This window comes from Fusarium coffeatum, assembly GCF_003316985.1.
Source record: "Fusarium coffeatum strain FIESC_28 chromosome Unknown BRIP53273_contig_121, whole genome shotgun sequence".
NCBI lineage: Eukaryota > Fungi > Ascomycota > Sordariomycetes > Hypocreales > Nectriaceae > Fusarium > Fusarium coffeatum.
The window spans coordinates 65322-87933 of record NW_022157914.1 but is presented as its reverse complement, the minus strand read 5'-3'; the positions used below and the strand labels follow the sequence as shown (position 1 = coordinate 87933).

The following is a 22612-nucleotide window of genomic DNA, read 5'->3' as shown; positions in this document are numbered from 1 at the left end:
AGTAATAATCCTCGACAAAAACGCTGAATTGGTAAAAACAAAGACATGTGGTTGTTTCTGGTCGATACACTTGTTAGCAATGCCTGGAATTTAGGGTTGGCATAAGGCTGGCAAGGTTGATTGAGAGGCTCTAGTCACACGAGGGATGCATCTTTATATGCACTGCGCCTGACGAAAACAGCAGACAGGAAGACAGTGCTGTTTGTCCTTGTGATTTCTGTCCTGCCCCGCAAGCGCCGTTCGGCGATCTATTATCTTCAGCATCCAGGGGTAAATAGATGTCAGCTTGAGGATGTATCCCTATCGGCAAGGGCTGCCTGTCAGAAACCAACAAGCTCAGGAAAAAGGAATGAGATTATAGGATCAGACAAGATAATGCAGGCACATCTAAAGAAGAGACCGTCCCAAGCGAACGGTATCGAATAGATGGCGATTTGTCATTGGTCACATGGCTGTGACAGGGCAGTGCAGGGGGGCTCAGATCGCCACTAGCGACGGGACTGTCTGCAAGCAATTAAAGATCTGGGCGCTGGCACGAATGCCTTGTTAGGCAGATTATGAGCGAACTGCAGGCGAACACTATTGGCGCAACCAACCTAAATGTTCACCCTAGTAAACTGCGCCTCGGGGGCATTGAGAAAGTTTGGAACACACCAACATCAACACCATGATAGTGCCTAACACTAAGGCAAATTCCTGCACTGGATAATAATGCCTTGTGCCAGAATAGACGACGACTTAATATAAAGATCCATAGCACCTGTGGTCAAATATAGTGTATACTCAAGTAACACATCAACAAACAAGGAGCCTTTACACGAAGTCACAAACAGCTCCTGCTTTATTAATTAGACTTTGTCACTGCCTTAATACACCGAATCACTCCCGGACTCAGTACCTATCTCACAAACTCTTATTAAGAATAAAAGGCAACAACACCTTCACAATGCCCCACGCAACTCCCTCTTCACCAAAGATGTTCAGCCGTATCAAGGATAAATTCACCAGCAAGAAGTCCACGCGGGACTTGAAGACGCAATATAACGGCATCAGCATGGGTAACTCAAATACCACACCGACTAGCTACCATGCTAGCAATAACCCCTTCCTCGATATCCGTAAGTCACAGTCTTCGTGTAGTGCTACCTCAGGACTAACACTTCTTGCAGCCAACGAGGCACCTCCTGCTTATGAATCATACCCCAAAACTTCTAACCTCGACATTCCTCGTCGAGTCGCATCTCCAGCACCTAGTCTCTCTAGTATAACAAGCGCAGAGGACAAATATGCCTTCCTCTCGACTTTTGATACTGTATTCGTGATTGACGACTCCGGTTCAATGGCTGGTCGATCATGGCGAGAAGTCCGGGAAGCACTTAGCGCCATCGCACCCATCTGCACATCCCACGATCCCGACGGTATCGATGTTTACTTCTTGAATCACCGATCATCCGCTACTGGATCTGGTACGCAAGCACCCGGAGGATACTTCCACATCCGCGACGCCAACCAAGTCTCTCGCCTGTTCGAGTCCGTCCGCCCTTGCGGTTCAACACCCACCGGCGCTCGTCTTCACAGCATCCTCAAGCCTTACGTTTCGCAAATCGCCCGCCGAGCTGAGAACATTGACTCGACCAAGCCGGTCAACATCATCGTGATCACCGACGGATGTCCCACAGATGACCCCGAGGGTATCATCGTACACCACGCCAGGAAGCTCGATCAGATCGAGGCGCCTCCTCATCAGGTTGGAATTCAGTTCTTCCAGGTTGGAAACGAGCTCGGTGCTACAAAGGCTCTTCGCGAACTGGATGACGATCTTTCTGAGCAGGGAATTCGCGATATGGTTGATACAGCCACCTGGAACTCCACTACTGCGAACAACACCCAGTCTCTAACAGCCGATGGTATTCTCAAGGTCGTTCTTGGTGCGGTAGTCCGACGCCTTGATCGTCGGTCTACTCATGGCTCTCCCCAAGGCCGCGCTCGCTAAAATCTTCTATTTGTAACGGGTGGCTCATACTAGATATCGGAGCTAAGGTTTTCTTTCTTCTATTGTATTACTATTGGGGTGGTCTATTGCTTTATATGATACCAGGGGAGTTCTGGAAATTAGACAGAATAGATGGCGACCTACGCTACTAGAATCACTCTCTCACGAGATTCAAATCACAGGCTTCACTAGTTTAATGTATCAAAACTCGATTACTACGTATAATGACTCATCTGGACGTCTCTCTTGAATGTATTCGCCTCTCTTTCCATCGATCGAGGCTCCATGTACCCCAGGATGTTTCCCACGACTTGTCGTAAACCCCGGCAGTAGTAGTTTTCACCCGAAGATTGACTTCTTCCTCAACCCCCAAAACCCCTTGTACTGTTTTCCTGTTTTCGCCATAATGGAAAAGAAAGAGAATGCAAAGAAACAAATTCATATGCTCGGGTATAAATCACCGTTCAATCTCCAGAAGGGAAATGTGATTGCATATGGCCTGTATCCGTGCATGAATGAAAACCCAATGTCGTTGTGCATGCAGAAAATTGGCACGTGTAAAGAAAGCAAATACCCCTGTGATCAAAACCCAAAACGCCTTCGGTTGACTGTTTGGTCTAGGCGACTATGTCTGAGACGCGCTGATGAGGTCTCTTCCCCAGACGGCAACTGTTTTTGTTAAAGTGAATTCATAGTCAAAAGTAGAATGACATAATGGCACAATTTTGTTCAGTACCATACTCATTAGTCTCACTGTCCACAGAAGAAGTCAAAGTTCTCCTCTCAAGTTACGTTATTCCAACGAATCAAGGACAGTAAAGAACAACTGTAGCGATTTGTTTATCGCATACAGACGACATCAGCCACGCAGACCGAGTGTGCAGAGATGTTCGAACCAGTGTCGTTGCGGCAAGTCACAACAGGCGTGGTAACAAGAGCAACACGCCAGTGCTCAGCCTGCAGGTCCTGGGGGTCGAAGTCGGGCCAGATTGGCATCATAGACTGGGAAGAGTATCGGCAACCGATCTCGGGAAAGCGGAAATCAAAAGTCAGTCGGCTGCTGAGGATCCGACTGGAAAGGGCCCAGGCGGCGGAAGCAACGCTTTCCAACTCCTTGTAGATGGTCTCGGGATCGCCTTCAGGGTTGAGTAGTGGCTCGATCATGTTGAGAATCACATCCGAGATCTCCCGGCAGCGAACCTTGCTGAACTCTTGGAATCCGTCCAACTTCATGATGGAATCAATGATGCTTGCCTGGCGATCGAGAATGTGCTGACGACGAGCAGCTGGCTGGCCTAGAGGACATGTTAGCATCCAAAGTAGGTACTGATAAACATAGGAACGGAAAACATACCTTGAGTTCGCTCAAGATCCTTCTCAACCTCGACGAGGCCATGAGTGGCTTCAGTCTCTGCACCCATCCAAGCGCGAGGAACCCAAACACGGTTCACGACGTAGTCGACAACGACACGAGTAACCAAGCAGGATTTGGAGCTTCCTTCCTTGAGATGGAAGTCGAGATAGGAGACGGCCTCGTGCTCAGAAAGAGGGTGATAGGTCGCTACGAGCACATGCCACAGACGAGTATCGGAGAGATCAGTAGGGTTAATGAAGGTGGCTTTTTCAGCGTGATGACGGACGAAGGCGCGAATAGAATCGTAGAGGTCGGTGAACTGATCGTGCCAAGCAGTGATGGTCATATCGGTGATGTGAATGGGAGGCCCAGGAAAAGGAGGGCGAGTAGTCAGCACACCTGGCGGGGCAGTGTAGTCAGGGGCAGAGATAGTGACAGGATCCCGGAAGCGGCTGTACTTGTTGCGCCCGCCCGAGGGAGTAGGGGGGTAATACTGGCGCGGCTGGCCATGACCTCCTTTGTTGGGAGAGACGAGACTCTTGTCGGGATGCCCGTAAGACTGAGGGTAGAACTCAGGTGCGTTGGGACGATAAGCACCGTTGCCGAATACACGGCGGGGAGGATTGCGTCCATACAAAGACTGAGGTCCAGTGCCATTTGATGATGGGGTTCCAAATCGAGACTGTGTCTGCGAAGGAGTAGGAGGCGCCCACTGGCCAAATCGACGCTCGCTTGGTGCAGTCGAGGTTGGACGAGAAGGACCAGGCACGATATGAGAACCAAAGCGCGAAGCAGAAAGAGGCCGATGGGACTGGACAGCGACCTCGCTTGGTCCAGAGGACTTGGTGTCGCGTGAATTGGTGTCCCCATTGGCGTCAGGGCGCAATGACATGATGGTCTTCTGAACCGCATCTTTATCAGAGCATGACTCGGCGATGCTCTCGATAGCACGAGCCACAGAGTCAGAGCTTGGGTTCTTCATGACCCAGAGGGATCGACGGGAGTTGACCTGTTCCTCGAGATGCTTGATCGTATCTCCTAACTGCTAGCGAATGAGTCAGACTTTTGCTTCCAGGAGCTGTTGAAATGAGTATCTTACCTTGACCATAGCGTCGCGATCAGGAGATGACTTGGAATCATCAGAACTACCGTCGTTACTCCTCTCTTTGAGCGACTTGATCTCACGAGAGAGCTTCTGAAGTTCTTCCATAACCTTGGCGACCTCGGCCTCAGCCTCCTGTCGCTTTTCCTTCTCATTTGAGAGCTCAACGCGAAGGTTGCTCAAGTTGTGAGCCTGATCGTCGGCCTCTGCCTTAGCAAGATTGGCCTCGATACTCATACGAGCGATCGCCTTGTCTGTATCCTCTTGATCCAGAGTCAAGTTCATGAGCGCGTCGACCAGCTGGCTCGTCTCGGTGCTGACGATCTGCCCGACCTCTTGAAGCTGGGCGATGATCTCACTGGACTCCTTGGAAGAGACACCAGGCATGCGTCGCAGAGAGGTTTGGATCTTGACAAGGATCTCTTGAGACTGGCGCGACTTTTCAAAAGCAGGCTGCGAAAGAAGAGACTGGTCAGTTGTTGATTCAAGATATGCGCAGCCGCCCAGCAGACGACGGGAGGTTGGCGCGGAGTAAACAACGACGAAGGAGTTCATAACTTACGTGGTTGTTGGTCATCTGCTTGATTCTCTCTGATCGAGCCGCTCCCGCGAGGGGAGTCGAGAAGTTGATGCTTAACATCGTGTTGGAAGGTTTGGTATCACGGCTTCCACTGCTGGACGACCACCTCGATGCCGGTTGATTCTGTGAGAAATAGCTACCAGTAGAAGATGCGTTGCAATCGGATGTCATTCTAGACAAAGAAAACTTCTCAGAGATGATGATAGCAGCCTCAATCAGTTGAGAGAGGGCAGTAGAAAGAATTAGGGGAGGTCGATGAAAGAAAGTGGAGTGTTGAGGTGAGGCGAAGCGAGGAGTGAATAAACAAAAGCTTTAAACAATACGGAGACAAAACTGTTTAAGTAATTCTCCTCCTGTGTTCGCGCCGAGTCAGATCAAATCTCCTCTTGCTTGCCAAATGCGCAGGAAAAGACAGAAAAAGATGCACAAAACGCTAGGGATGAAAGATCTCGGAGTGCGTTCGTATATCATCTAGCAACGACTCCTTTTTCATGTGGTTAGAGAGAGTTTTAACGTCGCAACAAAGAGGAGAAGAGGCTGAAAAATGAACAGCGAGAACCTGGAAACACATTCATTCTCCTCTTCGATTTGCGTGCCGGAAATCAAAGGCGGGCTCCAGTCAGCCAGCTGCCTAGCACTGGCAAGCAACTGGCAAACCAATGCCACTGGCACTCGCACAAAGTTTCCCTCAACCTAATTCTAAGACTACTCATGTATGGCGGGAGGAAAAGTAACAATAGGAAAAACAATTGTTCGAATAGAAAACAATAATTAAGGCGTGGATAAGTGAGATTCGATCAAACATGGTGCGAGCGACTGGATGAACTAAAGTAAGTGTGAGGATGGATAAAACAACATGGCGATATACTTCTGTGCTTTATAGAACAAGTAGCAAAAAGAGTGGTACATTATCTTTATAATGTATGATATATTCATATGAATCTAGATATCTTATATGGCACACGATCTTCGAAGTCGAAGTTTAGAGCGGCGAAGGATGTGGGTAGAAGTTCAAACGTCCACGACGTCTACCTCTGGAACCAAAGGCCCATATGCTCAACGTCAGGGTCGAGGCTGACATCTACTTATCGCTTGACATACCTGAACGTAATCAGTAAGGTAGCGAATCAAGCTTCGTGACACCCTACCTTTATATCCTCAAACATAGTCACAAAAAGCGATGATTACTCTCAATACATTCTATATTTTGGAAGAAACTATTCATTTAACAAAAAGAGGCGCAAGTCTGGGGGTGCTGCCCCTTTGAATAAGGGGAAGAGCCATCCTAGGGTACAAGACATCAGTATTGGTCCTTCGACTGAACGAGTGCTGAACCTGGAGATCGATTAAAGATCCGAATAGGGGCGCGTGCGCATCGAGCTTCCAGACAAGGCAAGTCGGAATAAAGGGCGATAAACCTGCGACACCGTAATGGTTAAAAAGAGACGCGATGCTGAAATGAGGAACCTTGATGCATATAATATGAGTCGTGAAAGTTGGGCGGTGGTCGCGAATACATCGCGCTGCGGAAGCGTGTATCAGAGCGACAGCGGAGGATTTCCGGAAGAAGCGGAGACTTCAAGTCTGTTCATGGCCAAACTCTTAGTGATGCTCTTCAGCCAGTTCATATGGACTCTGCTAACCTGCAAGAGTCCTAGAGAGCGTTGTTGACAAGCCACAAATTAGCTTTAAATTGCCCTGGTACGAGAGAACAAACTGCTGTAGACGGCATCTACAACAGGTGACGCGTCGATCATTCGTCCGCCGAAGTATCGGCCGTTGAGACCCTTGATGGCATTCTCGCCGCCCTGGACTTTGTCAAATTTGAGATAGATATCACCCTTTGAGTTTGGATCAACCGAGATGTGAACAACGTGTCCATACTTGCTCTCGGCTTCTTGACGAACATCGTCCTCAAGTTCCTTGACCCAGTCGGTGCCTTCCTCTCTGTGAATTGTTAGTTATGCTTTCCTCATGAACAGAATAATTGGGGTGACATACTCTTCGGGGTCGAACATGTTGTGCAACACAACACAGCGACTAGCCATGTTGACATTAACAGGCAATGGCTTGGCCTCTGTCTTGGGTTTGAGGACTTGTTGTCGTTCTTCGTTGCCGTTGGTAGTAGCAGAGTCGTCGGTTCTGGCAAGCTTCCTCATCAATGCATCGCGACTATAGTTGTTAAAGTTGACACCAGCGACGTCGGTATCATCAAGAGCACTAGCACCTCCTGTCTTCTCATTATCTCGACCACCGGCTCGGTCGAAAGTAGAGTTCTGAGGGCCACGTCCGCCAGAACCGGAGAAGGCAGAGCCCTGGAAGTGCTGGTTTTGTTGATTCTGTCCGGAAAATCTCTGCAACATGTTGGCAGTACTCTCAGGGGTGAACTTATCGTTTCCAAGTCCAACACGAATAGGACGTCCAGCTAGATCAAAGCCGTTCATCTTTTCCAGTGCCTCTCGTGCCTGACCAGCATCACGGAACCTTGTCAAGTTAGCAGTTGATACATGACTTGGAATGGGTAAACTCACTGGACGAAGCCATAGCCACGGCTGCGGCCGTTCTCATCTTTTTGGAGCTGAACAAACTCAAGCTCGCCGAAAGGCTCGAAGACAGCCTGCAAATCTTGCTCGGTAACGTTGAAATGAATGTTGCCAACATAAAGACGGTGGAATGGGATAGAATTGGGATGGGGCCCTGAAGCTTCAGGGTTTCGAGCCTGTCGGTTCTTCTCGGCTTCTGTCACTTGTACAATGACCGGGATACCTAGGAGTTTCTGTCCAGTAAGTTGAAGAGCCTGGGTAACGGATTCCTCATTTGTGAATTCGACATAACCAACTCTGCCAATTGTTAGTAATCGTCCTTAGCAAAGAATGCGACATATCTTACCCCTTGGATCTCTGGCTGATACGATCTTTGACGATCTGGGCCTCATTAACGGGTCCAACCTTTTCGAAGAATTCCTTGAGCTCGCGAGTGCGGAGACGGGCAGCCAGTTGTTGCACAAACACAGTACGGCGATCTCTTTCATCTTCGGTAAGCTGCGGCTTGCCGTCTTCGCGCTTATTTTCCCGGCGTTCGTCATCCCTACCGCGCCCATAGTCACGGTTTCGTCGCTCTCCGCGATCTCGTCGTTCACGAGGCTCTCGGTCATCACGAGGGCGGTAATGGCGGTAAGGGGAGCGAGAACGTGAACGAGAGCGTCGTCCACCACGGTAATAATCACCATCTCTGTTTCGGCGTGAATGACGGCGGTCACTGTCGCGGCTGCGGCTTCTTCTCCTACTCTTGTGGCTCCCAGCATCGCTTCGTGGTGTTCCTACGTCGGGGGTGCCTCTGCGGCTTCGGGTTGGGCTGTCTCTACGGCGTCGGCCATGATCGCGGTCGCGATGTCGACTTCCGTCCCGATCACGACCACGATCGCGTTCCCGGTCTCTTCGTTCAGGTTCGTCCCTAGTTTTATCCTCTACAGGGCTCTTAATCTTCTGTTCGGCTGTATCTTTCGCGGTGGCGTCGAGGAGTGCTTCCACGTCCAAGGTAGCCATGATGTCTGCGTATTAGGTTTGTCGATGGGCGTATAAAATTAGAGATCGTACGTAATCCAATATTTTCAGGTGTCTGAGTACAGATTCCGAGTGTGTACTTTGATATTCGCCTTCGTTCGATGAAAAGGGTTGTTGGAAGGGAGTTGCCTTGAAAAGTCCGTAAGGGTCAAGCTTTTGGCTGAACGTACTATGTCAAAAGCGTCTTACCTACACGTGACTTGACACGTGGCGAGCACCGCAGCCACCACGTTGGTCACGGATGTCAGTGAACGAATGCGCCGAGTACCAAGAAGAGCAGAAAATACGAAGATAAGTTATTTAAAGAAAGATTTATTATTAAAAAGCGACTCTGTCCAAGAAGAATATCGGGCAGACCAGTCCCAACAATTAAAACTATTTATGATGATTCGATACCGTTAATGCCAAGGCCCACCGTGCTCATTACCGTCCATTAATCATGACTGCTCCGTACAACCCAGTGTGCGCCAAACACTTGATGGCAAGACATATATACAATGCGCCGACTTTGTTTCATTACGTGCACGCACGGCAGAAATTGCGTGCATACATTATAGGGAACTTAATTTGTCTTCTTGGTTTTGTAGACGAGCTCAGTGCCGAAGATGGTGTCCCAGAACTTGCTTGTAACTCCAAAACCAAGCTCGTAGTCGAGAAAGTGATGGGCAAGGTGGTACTTCTTGAGCTCCTTGTACCAGAGAGGTAGGTCCTGGTGATGAAGGAAGTAGTGTGTGAGGTCGTAACAGACGTATCCGAAGACACCTCCACAGTATGCAGCCACTGCAGCATACCAGTTGTGGAAGAGGATGGCATGGGCAATCTTCCAGAAAGGAGCAGCCAGTGCAGCAAAGAGAGTAGGTGGCATAACGAGACGGTATCTATCCATAGGAAGATAATGGTGGATACCGTGAAGAATGAAATGCAGAGTAATTCCCACTCGGTTGTCAGGCAGGTAACTGGCGGAATTAGTATATGAGTTTGGTGGAATCATTAGGGGAACTTACTCGTCAAGGTGGAATAAGAAGCGGTGGAGAACGTATTCGATGATCGTCCAGAAGAAGACACCAAACACCCAGTAGCCAAGAGTATATAGCTGGTTATCGAAACCTTGGGAAGCGATGTATGTGCCGTATGCGACGCAAGGTAGCCAGATCGTAGGAACCACGTACCAAGCGGTCTTGGAGAGAGGTTCGAGGAAGTTTCCAAAGAGAGGTGCAGACTGGCCGCCCTTGTAATGGCGAGGACGATGAACCTGGTCAAGGTAGAATTCCTTGGTGAAGCCGCCGAACCAGAGTTGAGGGAAAAGAGGCTTGTTCAAATCGAGAAACTTGTTCTTTTTGTAGTCCATGTTGTAGTCTGTCTCTTTGCTCAAATCCTCCTCACAAGACATTCCGGTTCGAGGATGAACTTTGACATTGCCGTTGGCGTGTCCATTGGCAGTTCCGTTGACGGTTCCATTGGCGTGTCCATTCACGGACTTCTCGGAAACGAGGAATCCGACCAGGCTTTCATCGAGGATCTCGTAGGCAGAGTCAGAGTGTGTATGAGAATCAGAATCCTTCAGAATCTTTTCGATATCGCGACCGGCATATTCGAGAACGTATTCGGGACCGCCAGGATGATCCTCAACGAAGTCGGTGATATCGTAGACCTTGTTGCCGATAGTGACATAACAGGAGTCCCCCGTGTTGTGCTCTTCGACCTCGGCACGGGTGAAGGTTGGAAGTGTACGTCCAGGCATTCTTGTTCAAGCAGCGGTCGGAACTTTAGGGTCGAGGTGTGACTGGAGGACCAGAGGTGAAGCGGGCACACAAAGTGAGGTTTTCTTTTTCGACGACCGGGAGAAGCGGAGGAAGGATGGGAACTGAAGCTGAAGGAGAGTGTAGGATTAGGAAACCAAAAATTGAAACTTAATGAAAAGGGTCGAAGGTTTAATATCAAAAGCTAGTCAAAGCAAGGGAACAAAAGGGCGGCGCGAGCGGCGAGTTAAAGTCGCCGCACAGGGGTCCATCCAGGGGATTTTTTTTTTAATGAGGATCCCCATTTATGGCCGTGTTAGCAACAGAGTGGCGCTACAATGACCATAGAACAGGCCACAACAGCGGAATACAAGTACTGAGTCCGTATTATTAAGCGGAAACTACAATAAGACGACATTATCTATTTAATTGCGGTGGACAATTACCATTCGTGGTCGAAGTAGAAAAGAAGAATATCAGCTATTAAGGACAGTTACATAGAGTTTAATTTTATAGGGGATGCTATCAATGCTATGGGGCGATCGAGATTTGCAGTCAACAAGTGTAAGTTGCAGCCATCACATGAGATGTACAAAAGTCGTGGTGTTTTTAATCTCTGACTTGAGCCGAATCGTAATCGTAATATTCGTATCAGCCAGGTATCGATTTCAACATTCGAAGTAATGTAAGCGTCGCTGATGTTGTTTCCCTCTTGGGTAATGAATGACCTGGGGCCAAGCATCTTTCATCGATCAGTCGATCAATGGGCTTATTATGGATGCCGGCATCAATCACTGACCAACGGGAGCTCCGGATAGACCAAAGACATCGGAATTTCAGAATCCCGTATGATCCGATCAAAACGTTTTGACGGATGCCAGGGGTTATTTTCCGACGAAGCCGGATCTCCTTTACAGCTCCACCAGCCTCAGGTTTTGATGGTTCTTTTAATCTGTTGACTCTGTTGCAATTAAAGCGAAGGATATCTATTTTTCTGATAGAATTGTGAAGGAAGAAGAGATTTTCTGGCATACATGCAGTCAGCTATACGGTTTCCCTAGTCGTTGTGTGGCAGTTTGCAACTGTTTGACTTACATGAACTATTGGCTCGAGTCTCATTCTTCTCGATCAATACAATACTCGCACCTTCTCGCCTCGAGACCCAAGAATCATTTCATCGACAGCCCTGAAAGTTCTAAACGCTAAGATACATGTATTTACGTATTGTCTCTGGCTAAGCCTCAGCTTCGACTGCCAAGCCATGAGTTGTGGGTAAGGCTTCGCAATCAGCTACAGGAAAACCGTGAGTTCGAGAGGCCTCACGAGCCGCCAACTGGAGGTTGCAGTGCCCAAAGTCGATGATTTGCTACCCAATCCAAAGGACAGGGCCTGTTTAGTGTACCGAGTAAACGGCTTTGCTTAGCACAAGTGCCTGAAAGCGGAATCTGACCAGTCCTAATGAGCGCCACATGCGCATCAAATCTGGGACGGGGAGCTGAAGCTACTACTGGAACCAGCCCAACCCAGCCACAAGGAATCCCGTCATCAGTGTGACCTACTACTAGTAATGCATGTCAGTCACACTATTAACCTATTTCTTCTTATTGCCTTGGCATATCAAGTCTAAAACATTCTCTTGGTCTCTTGGTCTCTTGTTTCTTTCATCTTTCTTTCCATCCCTTGGATATAACCTACTTTACCTATTTATCGCGTCCTCCCTTGCTATATAACCCCGTCATAGGGCTGCATCGCTAATTCGCCATGCCGTCATTTTCCATGCCGCGGGGCTCATGGCTGCTGCTGATCGCAGTTTGCTTGATTCTCCTTCCCGGCAAAGCTGAGGCTTTTGGTGCTGGAAATATCCCCTCAATTGCTCAGGTTAGCTACAAGAATCATCTATATCTTGTTTGAGATCTTCTATTGACACGCGCAAAGGTCGAAGGACACAACTGGCGTCATGGAGGTAAGCTACCCCTCCATCTCAGTCTTGTCGCAATGCGTTGCTCACATAATATCTAGACATTGAGGATATGCTCGAGACCATCGCGTTTCTTCACGGGAAGAAATGGACTTCTATGCTGATCAAACGTGTATACTTCGGAAACTGGCTACGCGACTACTCCCAAGCCGTTGACGTTGGAAGTTTAAAGGGCGTCAATGCCGAGACAATCCGCATTCTGGTACGAATTGACTACTGCATGCATTAAAATCATTCGCAATTCTTACTGACTTCGGCAGGTTTGGGTCCTTTCTTTCATGGCCCACGGCTACGCCACTGGTGAATTCGAGGTCACTGCAGACAGACTCGGTGTCTATCGCCCAGAAGAACATATCGACAACCCCCTCGGTTACGGAGATGGAGTCGATGCACGCACTTTCGACAAACGATTGCGAGGTCCAGTCGAGCCGATAGAAACCGAAATAGACCCTCGGACAGGCATGAAAAACTATATCGCGAACGAGAACGGTCACTGGGCAACAAGCGCAGCCTATCTGCGATATAGTCTTGCTCGAAGCATTCACTATGGTCGACTTTACACAAGCGGCTCTAGTAAGGGTAACGAGGACGACCTTTGCGAAGCCTTGAGATGCCTTGGACAGGCACTGCACACCTTGGAAGATTTCAGTGCCCACAGCAACTACTGCGAGCTTGCCCTCCGTGAGCTTGGATACCACTCCGTCTTCCCTCACTGTGGTTCACACACCGAGATTCATCTTCACGGCAAACGAGTATACCCCCTTGTTACTGGTACTTTTGGAGCCGTTGATTTCTTGCATTCCGTTATCGGAGAAGCCTCCGACCACTTCACTCAGTCTGAAGTCGACGAAGTTGACGTTGCCCTCAAGAACGCCGAGGGAGGTACTGCTAACCGCTCCAGTGGCGGTGGTGGCGGATCCTCTCTTCTTGGAGGCTTCCTTGGAATCAAGTCTACCCCTAGTGACTTTATCGGTTTGGTGTCTAAACTGCCTGGTATTGGTGATGGATTCGCCTCGCAGGCTCGAGACCTCAAGGCCAGCTCTGAAGCTCAAGAGCAGCGTAACAGAAGCTACCAACAAAGCCGAGGTGACCTGACTCGTGACAACGCAAACCAAGTCCCCGGTATGAGCGCCGACTTCGACCCGGTTGAGACCGCCCGCAAAATCTACCCTATTCTCGAGTTCCGTGACAAGATCGTCAAGGCTATCAGCCGTGGTATTGCCAAGGTACCTGGCCTGGAGAAGCTTCTCGAGAAGATCAGTGAGACACTTACTGCTTTTATTCTCGGCCTTCTTGCTCCCTTTATCCGACCTATCATTCAGCAGGTGTCAAAGGTTCTCAAGGATGGTTCGTCAAGTGTCATCACTGCCAGTGCCAAGTCCCAGTATGAGCCTTGGGATAACCCTTCGTGCTCCGACCCCACCCACTCAATGCTGTCCAAGGATCACTTTACAAACATCCTTAACTCATGTGCCGGCCGCATAGCTGCCACAATCTTGCAATACACTGTCCCGTAAGTTGATCCCTGGTAATGGGCTTCTTTATGAGCTAACAAATCTAGTCGTGTCCTATATGCATGGGAAAACACTGGTGTTTCTGTGGATGAAGTTGTCAACGATGTGCTCCGTGCATTCCACCATCCCGCTGCCCGTGACGACTCCATCGAGATTCACCGGGATATGTTCAAGACTATGAAGAATTGGGCCGACGAGCACCCTCGTCGCCACGAGCTTGCCCACCTTCTCTCTTCCGAGTCCGTCAGGAACCACAAGAACCACATACTTAACCAAGTCCAAGGCTCCAACTCCCGTAGCATTGGTGGCGGCGGTTGCAACCACGGTACATTCGGGGATATGTCTAATGCGGGACACGGCAAGGTTGCAGGTTCTTTGTGGTCGCAAGTCAAGACTCGCGATCTTGATTCTATGGAGGGTAAAGATGGCAACCCGGCTGCGGGATACATGTCGAACTCGCCTGCGCCACCTAGCCAGTCTTCATTCGACTATGGCAAGAACCCTTCCAGCTATGCAGGATCCAACTCTGGATACTCGCAGCAAGGTGGTTACAACGCTCCTCCACCACAACCCTCATACGGCGCCGGCTATGGCGCACCTCCTCCCCAGTCTTACTACGGAGCTCCTCCCCCAGGGCAATACGGAGCACCTCCTCCAGGACAGTATGGAGCTCCCCAATATGGAGCACCTCCTCCTCAACAGTACGGAGGCCCAGGCTACGGCGCGCCTCCTGGCCAACATCCTCCATACGGTCAGCCGGGTTATGGTGCACCTCCCCCTAATCAACAGCCTCCTCCTGGCTGGGGACAGTACCCTGGCTCACGCCATGGCTACTAGAAGCCTTGCATGCTACGATATATGAGATCACGGAACTACTGGGATTGGATAGAAAACCTTAGGATTGGCCAAGGACAATGGCTGGAATGGATATATAACGGCCGCTTTGATGTCGAATACCCAGGAGCGGAGGACAGGCAACAGGTGTAGACTAACTAGTCAAGACCTATTTGTTTCTTCAATGATACAGAGTATGAATTATCGTACATGTCAATGCAGTGCTACATGTCCCAGATCTAACTGGGATCGCAGTGCGGATGATCCCTAAGCGCATGCTATGTCGCTGTCTCCGACTCCAGAGAACTCCTGATTCCATGCATTACAAATAACAGCTAAAGCAATAGTAGGATGCCCCTAGTATGGAAACACAAATGTATCTCCCCAAAATACCTTCCAGTTTGCAGTCCGCCAAGGCTCCAATACCCTATATCCAAGAAATTCCAGTCTTCTCGTCGTCATCGTTCGCGTCGATTACCTTTTTCCTCGTCGCGGATCTTGAGCCTCCGCAATGCGAGCATCACGGATCTCCTTGGTTCCTAAACTGCCTAATCCACCTTCAGATCGACGCTCCCAGCCACCCAGACGTACCACTTGGCACGTTGCGTTATCGCCGTCAGAAGAAACCTCAGTGGCATATTTGACGATGTTGCGGGCTCCATCTTCAGGCGTACGGGCCTCTTTAACAACGTCTACAATTTCCTGATCACTCAGGGTTCCAGAAATACCGTCCGTCATTAGAACAAGGAATGAGTATTGGGCAGGACCCATCTCGACCCGTGTAAGCTCTGGTTCAGCTGAGACACCAATGCGCTTGCTCTTCATGTCTCCAAATGCACGGCTGTTGGCCAGACCAGCAATGCGTTCCTCGCCGAAGCTATCGCCGGAAACCATTGACCCGGCAGGTGCATATCGTCGTAACCGGCGACTCTCAGTCGGGCTACTGGGGTGGTGGTCGGATGTCAAGGGCTGAGCTAAACCGGTAGCAGTGTCGCAAAGAAGAATGCGACTATCTCCGACATGGGCACATAGTAATGTGCTCTGGGCTGCCGGGTGCCAAAAAGGGGCAGGCGTTGGTGTAGAGATAAGGGCTACTGAGGCTGTGGAACCCCCCTTGAATCGCTCAGGACCCCCAATTCCATGGCCGGAGGGTGTAGACGGATGGCCAAAGACCTCGTCGTTGTTAACAGGGGTGTCGTCGGCTCCTTTCGCATCCTCAGGATCAACCTTCCGCGCCTGAGCGGACACAAAATCGAGATCTGCCCGTAAGAATGCATACGCAAGTACCGATTCAATCGTGATCTTGCGTCCGTCTCCTGGATTCTCATCCCGTGAGAGGACAAAGTATTCAGGGTGAAATCGCCTGAAATAACCACCGATAGTGTCTCTGTATTCCTTGACCAAGCTCTTTTCCATACGAATTGCTTTTGAAAGGTCTGAGACTTCAGCAGGTGGTGAAGTTGCGCTGTGTATTCGCTCTCCATGCACTGGCTTTTCAGGAATGCCGCCCTCGTTCGTCTCAGGCACATTCATTTCATTCTTGACCTCTTCTGGTCCTTTCATGGGAACTGCATCAAGAGCCTCGCGTTTCGTCGAAGGACCCTTGGTGGGTTGCGCTGACTGGGTTGCGCGAGCGTGCTTGTGCTTGTGGTCATGGTGGTGGCTATGTATACCCTCACGGCCTGGCTTCTTCTTGCGCAAACTGCTCTGCAGTCCGAACTCTTCCGATGCCTTCTCGATATACCCGGGCAACTCGTCCCTGATGAATTCAGCACATTCACTGCCGCCATGCCCATCAAAAACGCCAAAATAAAAGATCTGAGGGTCTCCCCAAGCACTATCCGCTGCCGTGGCTTCTCCCGGGTTGTGCTTTACGCTCCTTGGCGCTCTCTTTGCAAAGGCCGGGAGACTGATTGTGCCGGCCTGTTCTCTATCTTCATTATAAGGACGACTTCCTCGATCTGTCGCGACTCCGAGATGATGCTTTGCCCTCCGCATTGGAATCCTTACTACCGTCAAGTCTCGGGTTGACGGGATATAAGGCGGGGCGACAGCGGGGACGGGCCCAGCACTTGGAATGTGAGGGGTTGCAGCATCTCGAGGGAGTTTGTGGCCGGGTCCTCTCGGGCGAGAATCGGGATGAACAGAAGATGACGGTAAATGCGTCACAAAGTAGGTATGAAAGTCTCGTCGATTATGTGTTTCGAGTGTCGACAGGGATGTTTGGCTGGGTTGCGACTTCGGACGTGTAAGCCGAGACTGTTGCGATTTGTCGGACCATGTCGCGCATGTCGTATATCCTGTTGAAAATCCAGGACCGTAGGTGAATCCAAGTGTATTCAATGTCCCATTCTGCGCGTCGGTGCGCGAGCGAAACGCAAGGCGGTTCAAGACTGTGGAAGGTCGAGATGTAATCCTAAGGAGCTGAAGTGCAGGGGTAACTGTTGAATCGACAGCGGCGCGAGAAAAGGGTGCCATTGTCGAGAAGTAAGAGTGTGTATGATTTCGTTCGCCAGGTCTCGATCATCAGCGTCCCTTGAAGAACTGAAGCGCTGTGCAAGTTATAGTCTGCAATGCCATCGGGCAAGTTCGAGTTCGTCGAAAGTTCTGTGCGTGTCGGAGTAGAATAAAGCTTGTCGCTATTCGTCGAGAAGAAGACGTGCACGCTATGAAGTTTATTCGCAGTAAGAGGGCAGACCAGGCAACAGACAGTCTACTTCAGTAAACAACGTTTTGCCATCAGTAGCCAACGCCATAAAGTGGGTGAAGGACGAAGGATCTGGGTCTGCCCTGTTGGTCGGAAAGTGACGATGTTGGATAGGCATGATTTCCCAGGTGGATCTATCCGAGCCCGGGTTCTCACTTAGATGAAACCTGACCAATCAAAGATTGAGACAACCAGGCTTCAGGCTGCACGACGAGAATTTAGCGGGGACCCCATCGGGAGTCAGGGGCGGGAACCCTCGCGCAACCGCTAAAATTAACGACTGAGGCCCCTTGGTCGGCCCCGGGAACGTCACCTTCCAGTGGCGGGGTCTGCCAGGCTGGGGTACGTACTCTGCATTTAACGTCATCCCACCTTTAACCTATGAGATGGGAGCTCAAGATCTTATCGTTTTCCTTTGAAGACTTTTACTCGACTGAGGTTCTATCAGCAAACTCGCGGCATCTAGCCTATTCACACCTGGGCCTCTATATAGGCTAATATCTCCATGTCGATAAACACCCAACACCTAGCAAATGGGCGAGTCTGGGACTGCAGCATCCGCCGAGGCGGACGGGTCAGAGGCTTCTAAGAAGGATCTACCCCCCGTGGTAGAAATCGATTCTGCTGGTGATATTGTCTTGGATGTAACCTTCGAGACTTCTGCCAGTACTCTCAACCAAACTCGCAAAGCCGAGCTTGCTGCTAGCAGGAAAGCCGGTACCCAGCCCCCTGACCGCTCAACCCTGAAGTCAAAAGTGCGGGTGGCATACCGAGTCAACCTCTCAGTTCTGAAGAAGCACTCAAAGTACTTCTCGAATCTTCTCTCCAATTCTCAATTTAGAGAAGCCAAGCTCATCTCGGATATACACGAGAAGCTTGCCCAGCTGAAGATCAACGCTACTGAAGCCGATGTTGAGGATCTACCCTGGATCCCAATCACCGACGATGATGACGCAACTAAAGCTGCCGGACGCGAGAACGCCATGGAGGATATTCTCAATATCATACACCAGCGACCTACAAAGACGTCTCGTGGAACCATGTCATACGTTACTACTTTAGCAATCGTTGCTGATCGCTTCGACTGCGTAGCGGCTGTGGCTCGCGTTTTGAACACGGAGCTCAAGTTTAAGTGGCCATTGACTTCGAATAAACCTCTGCGAAGTGATGATGGGCGACCTACAGAGGCAGAGCAGGTATTGCGCCAAAAGATACTAGTTGCATGGCTTTTAGGACAACCTATGCGCCTACAACAGTCGACTCGGGAGATCATCATGAGAGGGTCAACTCTCTGGAGCGAGTTTTATGATCCTGATGCCAACAATATGACTGCTGCATGGTGGAACTTGCCCGACGGGCTAGAGGGTAGGTACAAGATCGAACTTGGAATATCAGTATGAACAAAGACTAAACTATTGTGTAGAGGAGCTTCGGCATCGACGGGAGTGTATTCTCAATACCGTCTCCTCTGTCCAGCGTCATTTCCTCACTTTGTTCTCATCTCGAGAAAGACAGTGCAAACTTGGATATGACTCAAGTGCAGCATGTGACTCTTACCAGCTTGGTCAAATGCTGAAGTTCTTCGTGAACAAAAACTTACTCTTCCTTGTGGACTACAGCCCTGCATCTTTGAACATGGTACCAGACACTGCCATGATCGAGATTGAGGAGCTATTGAACACACTACAGCAATGCCCGAGTTACCAAGTTGATAAACATCATACCAACTGCGGTTTGCGAACCCGTCTTGAACCTATCTTGATCTATATGCGGTCGATGCTTTCAGCAAATGTTATTGCAATCTCTTATGCCGACTGGAAGAAGCGACCAACCGAGATGTCGTGGCTGGCCCAGAAGGAACATGCCTCTAACGACAGAGATAGTGCCCCAAAGAAGTTTCAGTTTACACGAGCCATCGCAAATGATCAGCGACTACGTTACGAAGGAGCTCTTTATGTCGACAAGATGGCAAAGGCAATGTTTTTGGCAGACGAATGGGATTGGACCCCTGAAACTTGAGCGAATAGAACAAGTCTTGCTTGTTAGACTTTATTGGATATAGAATAAGATAAACTCATAGAGTGTGAGAAGGCGAACAGATTTTCACAGAGCCTGTCCATAAGGGGGGATCCAACTATTTCCCCTTTCCCTTTTCCTATCAGCGATTATGCGGTTGTTGTCTTCTCGGTGGAACCGTTCTTTGGAGACGAGGTTGCGTGGCTCTCAGCATCATCAACGGCGTTAGCAGGAGCCTTTGCCTTTCCAAAAGGCAGTCTGCCATGTGTCTCCTTGAAGCGCATGAGGAGAAAGCCAGTCATAACGCAAATCCAGTATAGGTTATATGAGATGACAGAACCATATGTAGCCGAGTTCGTCCAACCTAGGATGGCGTTGAAGATACCCCAGCCATTCTGAATTGAGTCGGTGGAAGTGCAACACTGCGAAATTTCAACATATGTAGAGGGAGATTAGGCGGAGAATTACTCACGTTGACGTGCCAAACACTCTGATCAATATCATAGGAGCCGGGTCCGTTACCGAATTCATCTGCTTCACCACCAATGTACTCGTTCCATCTGGCCATCTCGAAACTCCAGACAGACCGCGAGAAAAGACCTGCGCCGACGAGGTAGAGCAGACAGGTCGACAGGACGAGGAAGAATTGGAGTTTGGTACTCGCGCCACCTCTGATGCCATTGTTAGCATTGATAAAATCATGTACCTGAGAGATATCTTACTTGTACAAGAGGTACCCAACACAGCAGCCAGCGAAGAGACCGACGACAGTAGGCAAGGGAATGGATTTGGCCGAAGCTGAGAAAGACACACCAGCGACGAAGACAACAGCCTCGATGCCCTCTCGAAGAACAGTTACAAATGGCAGGACAAACATGGCGTATTTCTCAACGAACTGCTTGAACCAGCCCTTGTCTCCGGTTTTGATAGGAGATTCAAGAGCCTTTGCCAACTTGACCCGCCACTTGGACTGCATCTTACCAATACGAAGAAGAGCAGCGCCCATAACGGAGATGATGAGAGAAGCAAAGAGGCAGAATGCGCCTTCATAGTAGTACTCGTGTTTTTCCCAAGAGTTACTACCAACAGTGTAGAAAACACCGATGAGAGCGGCGGCGACTACCATGCAAATGAAGAAGCCAATACCCGTTCCGAGCCAGACCTAGAGACCAGTTAGTATTGAAAACCACGCAGCGACTTCCGGGTGACTTACCTGGCGTCTTAATTGCTTGTACACTTTGACATCGCCATTGGGTCCATCTAGGGTCTGCTTCAAGAAAGCAAGCAGAACGGAGACGATAATGACTGTCTCGAGAGTCTCTCGAAAGACAACAAGGAAAACGGGAACAGCAAAGACATCAACAGCCATGATGAATATTGTTGGTAGTGAAACTCCCCAGTTGTTAAACAAGCCGTATCGAGCTTCAGATAAGAAAATCTTTTGTGCAACTTAAGGTATTTTATGATACAGAAAAGAAAGGAAAAAGGATGGAAGTATAGAAGTATAGAGTAGCAAGCGGCAGCGGAGTGTTGGCCTCTGCGTTGCACTTGATTCCTTTTGGAGTCGGAGCAGTCTGTGAAACCCCGAGACCTCACATGCAACGGATCAGATAACTATTCAACTCTTCAGAGGAGCAGGGATCGGAAGGCACACGATGTGATTTAGGATTCATACAACCTTGTAAGCTAACTTGACTAGCGACTTAGACGAATTTCACTTTTTAGATGGCCATGGATCAGCAGAAGAAGAACGCGGACCTAATGAAACCCAGAGGAGTCAACAGGCTTGAGTGCCGTAGCGATGCTGAGAAAACAGCCCATGATCAAGCTTGTTCGGGTTGTTGGATGGTTGGTGGCTTGTTGCTAAGTGACATTAGCCTGTTGCCGCTCGGCAAGGAATTGCCGCAACGTGGGACGTTGAAACAGAGGCTAGATCAAGGAGGGGTGAGCTTAATCAATCAGATAACCTTGTGACAGCGACTTCATTTTTTTTCAGTCGTGGGTTCTAAAATTGAAGAGCAGTTGCTGGATATGCTCTTTAGATAAAGGGTCCATTCTGAGGCGGGCATAGGTGCCAAAGTTCAGTCAGCGCCATGTAGATGTACGTGATATCAGATATAACACTTTTGAGAAACATTCCAATTCTCTTCTTCAGAATTGCAGCAAAGTTACCGTAGCTCGAACCTAGGGGTCTGTCGTGTTTGTCACGACGACCCCACAATGCAACCTAGGTCCTAGCCAAAAGACGAATGCCGAGTTGGATCTGCTTGAGCTTGTATGAAGCGTTCATAACGGCGATCCTGGCTAGTAACAGGGAAAGCAGCCGAAAGCTTGTGCAAAGAACGCCGGTGTCGTTCCGCAGTACTGTACTTTAGATTCCAAACGAGGGAAATTTGTCATTATCAGATGGATGGCTGGTAGCGACATTCAGCCGCACCAGAGATCGGTTGGATGGAAAAAAGCGGCCGACAGACAAAGTTGATGTTATGACCTGCTGATTCTAGATCAAAGTTATCGTATCAGAAAGATCAGAAGATTATCATTATCTGATCCGAAGCAACCTACATGAGACAAGCAGGGATATGAAATATGCCGCAGCTGAAAAATTCGAGTGGCATGTTCCATAAAGCTCCGTGCTCGCTTCTGGTGTTGACTCTTTTTTTCGGAAAGCCTCAGTAGCTGTCAGACCACTCTCAATGCTTGCCGGATCCATGGAATAGCTTCTCGACCGTTGAAGGGTCCACTCAAAGATGCCTAGCTACTGACTCTCGTGTGAATTTGTGGCGGTCGATTCGGCTTTGACGTGCCGTAGTATCCTCTTTTTTCCCAGTAATGAGAATGTCTTAGTCTCAGGACGGGGTATAGCAAGATTCGCAAGGATAGCTCGTGGTTCAGGACAGGAAATATTCTGTCGGTATCTCGAGGAAGAGGCCGATCGCCAAGACACTTCATCGCGTTTGATAGCTGTGGGTGACCCGGCTTGGCATAGGATAGGCAGGACAGGGCAGTTGGACCCTTGAATGAACCTCTGCGTTAAGTTAGGTAGGGATCGGAATTGTCTGTGCCGAAAAAGGTGGCACCACTCGAGTAAAGCTAGAACTCAATTGCTGCTGGTCAGTTCGTTTACCAGGTATTGAAGGCGAATCATGCCTCACAAAAGATTAGCGGCAGTGGAAGAGAGGGAAAGCACAAGCAAAAAGTTGCGATTGATAAGATGAAGCTTAAGTGGGAC

The 22612-nt window shown here is 49.4% G+C and overlaps 8 protein-coding genes across 8 annotated transcripts; 3 read left to right on the top strand and 5 right to left on the bottom strand.

Moving 5' to 3' along the window:
* Positions 1 to 946: 946 nt before the first annotated feature.
* FIESC28_05608 (uncharacterized protein) lies at positions 947 to 1993 on the top strand (the record flags this gene model as incomplete). The annotated part of the gene is made up of 2 exons (XM_031159753.1): positions 947 to 1118; positions 1170 to 1993. The coding sequence occupies 2 exons, from the start codon at positions 947 to 949 to the stop codon at positions 1991 to 1993; spliced, it is 996 nt and encodes a 331-aa protein (XP_031016205.1).
* Positions 1994 to 2618: 625 nt separating this feature from the next.
* Positions 2619 to 5089, bottom strand: FIESC28_05607 (uncharacterized protein; the record flags this gene model as incomplete). Its single annotated transcript, XM_031159752.1, has 5 exons — positions 2619 to 2662; positions 2845 to 3288; positions 3348 to 4392; positions 4447 to 4917; positions 5012 to 5089. 5 exons carry the CDS (start codon positions 5087 to 5089, stop codon positions 2619 to 2621), a joined length of 2082 nt encoding a protein of 693 aa, XP_031016204.1.
* Positions 5090 to 6717: 1628 nt separating this feature from the next.
* On the bottom strand, positions 6718 to 8574 carry FIESC28_05606 (uncharacterized protein; the record flags this gene model as incomplete). The annotated part of the gene is made up of 4 exons (XM_031159751.1): positions 6718 to 6976; positions 7031 to 7513; positions 7561 to 7869; positions 7919 to 8574. The coding sequence occupies 4 exons, from the start codon at positions 8572 to 8574 to the stop codon at positions 6718 to 6720; spliced, it is 1707 nt and encodes a 568-aa protein (XP_031016203.1).
* A 580-nt stretch (positions 8575 to 9154) lies between these two features.
* On the bottom strand, positions 9155 to 10333 carry FIESC28_05605 (uncharacterized protein; the record flags this gene model as incomplete). Its single annotated transcript, XM_031159750.1, has 2 exons — positions 9155 to 9548; positions 9597 to 10333. The coding sequence occupies 2 exons, from the start codon at positions 10331 to 10333 to the stop codon at positions 9155 to 9157; spliced, it is 1131 nt and encodes a 376-aa protein (XP_031016202.1).
* Positions 10334 to 12092: 1759 nt separating this feature from the next.
* Positions 12093 to 14660, top strand: FIESC28_05604 (uncharacterized protein; the record flags this gene model as incomplete). The annotated part of the gene is made up of 5 exons (XM_031159749.1): positions 12093 to 12209; positions 12267 to 12294; positions 12351 to 12511; positions 12570 to 13822; positions 13871 to 14660. 5 exons carry the CDS (start codon positions 12093 to 12095, stop codon positions 14658 to 14660), a joined length of 2349 nt encoding a protein of 782 aa, XP_031016201.1.
* Positions 14661 to 15131: 471 nt separating this feature from the next.
* Positions 15132 to 17135, bottom strand: FIESC28_05603 (uncharacterized protein; the record flags this gene model as incomplete). Its single annotated transcript, XM_031159748.1, has 1 exon — positions 15132 to 17135. The coding sequence occupies one exon, from the start codon at positions 17133 to 17135 to the stop codon at positions 15132 to 15134; it is 2004 nt and encodes a 667-aa protein (XP_031016200.1).
* Positions 17136 to 17897: 762 nt separating this feature from the next.
* On the top strand, positions 17898 to 19383 carry FIESC28_05602 (uncharacterized protein; the record flags this gene model as incomplete). The annotated part of the gene is made up of 2 exons (XM_031159747.1): positions 17898 to 18729; positions 18788 to 19383. The coding sequence occupies 2 exons, from the start codon at positions 17898 to 17900 to the stop codon at positions 19381 to 19383; spliced, it is 1428 nt and encodes a 475-aa protein (XP_031016199.1).
* Positions 19384 to 19529: 146 nt separating this feature from the next.
* Positions 19530 to 20749, bottom strand: FIESC28_05601 (uncharacterized protein; the record flags this gene model as incomplete). The annotated part of the gene is made up of 4 exons (XM_031159746.1): positions 19530 to 19802; positions 19853 to 20051; positions 20103 to 20542; positions 20594 to 20749. 4 exons carry the CDS (start codon positions 20747 to 20749, stop codon positions 19530 to 19532), a joined length of 1068 nt encoding a protein of 355 aa, XP_031016198.1.
* Positions 20750 to 22612: the final 1863 nt, after the last annotated feature.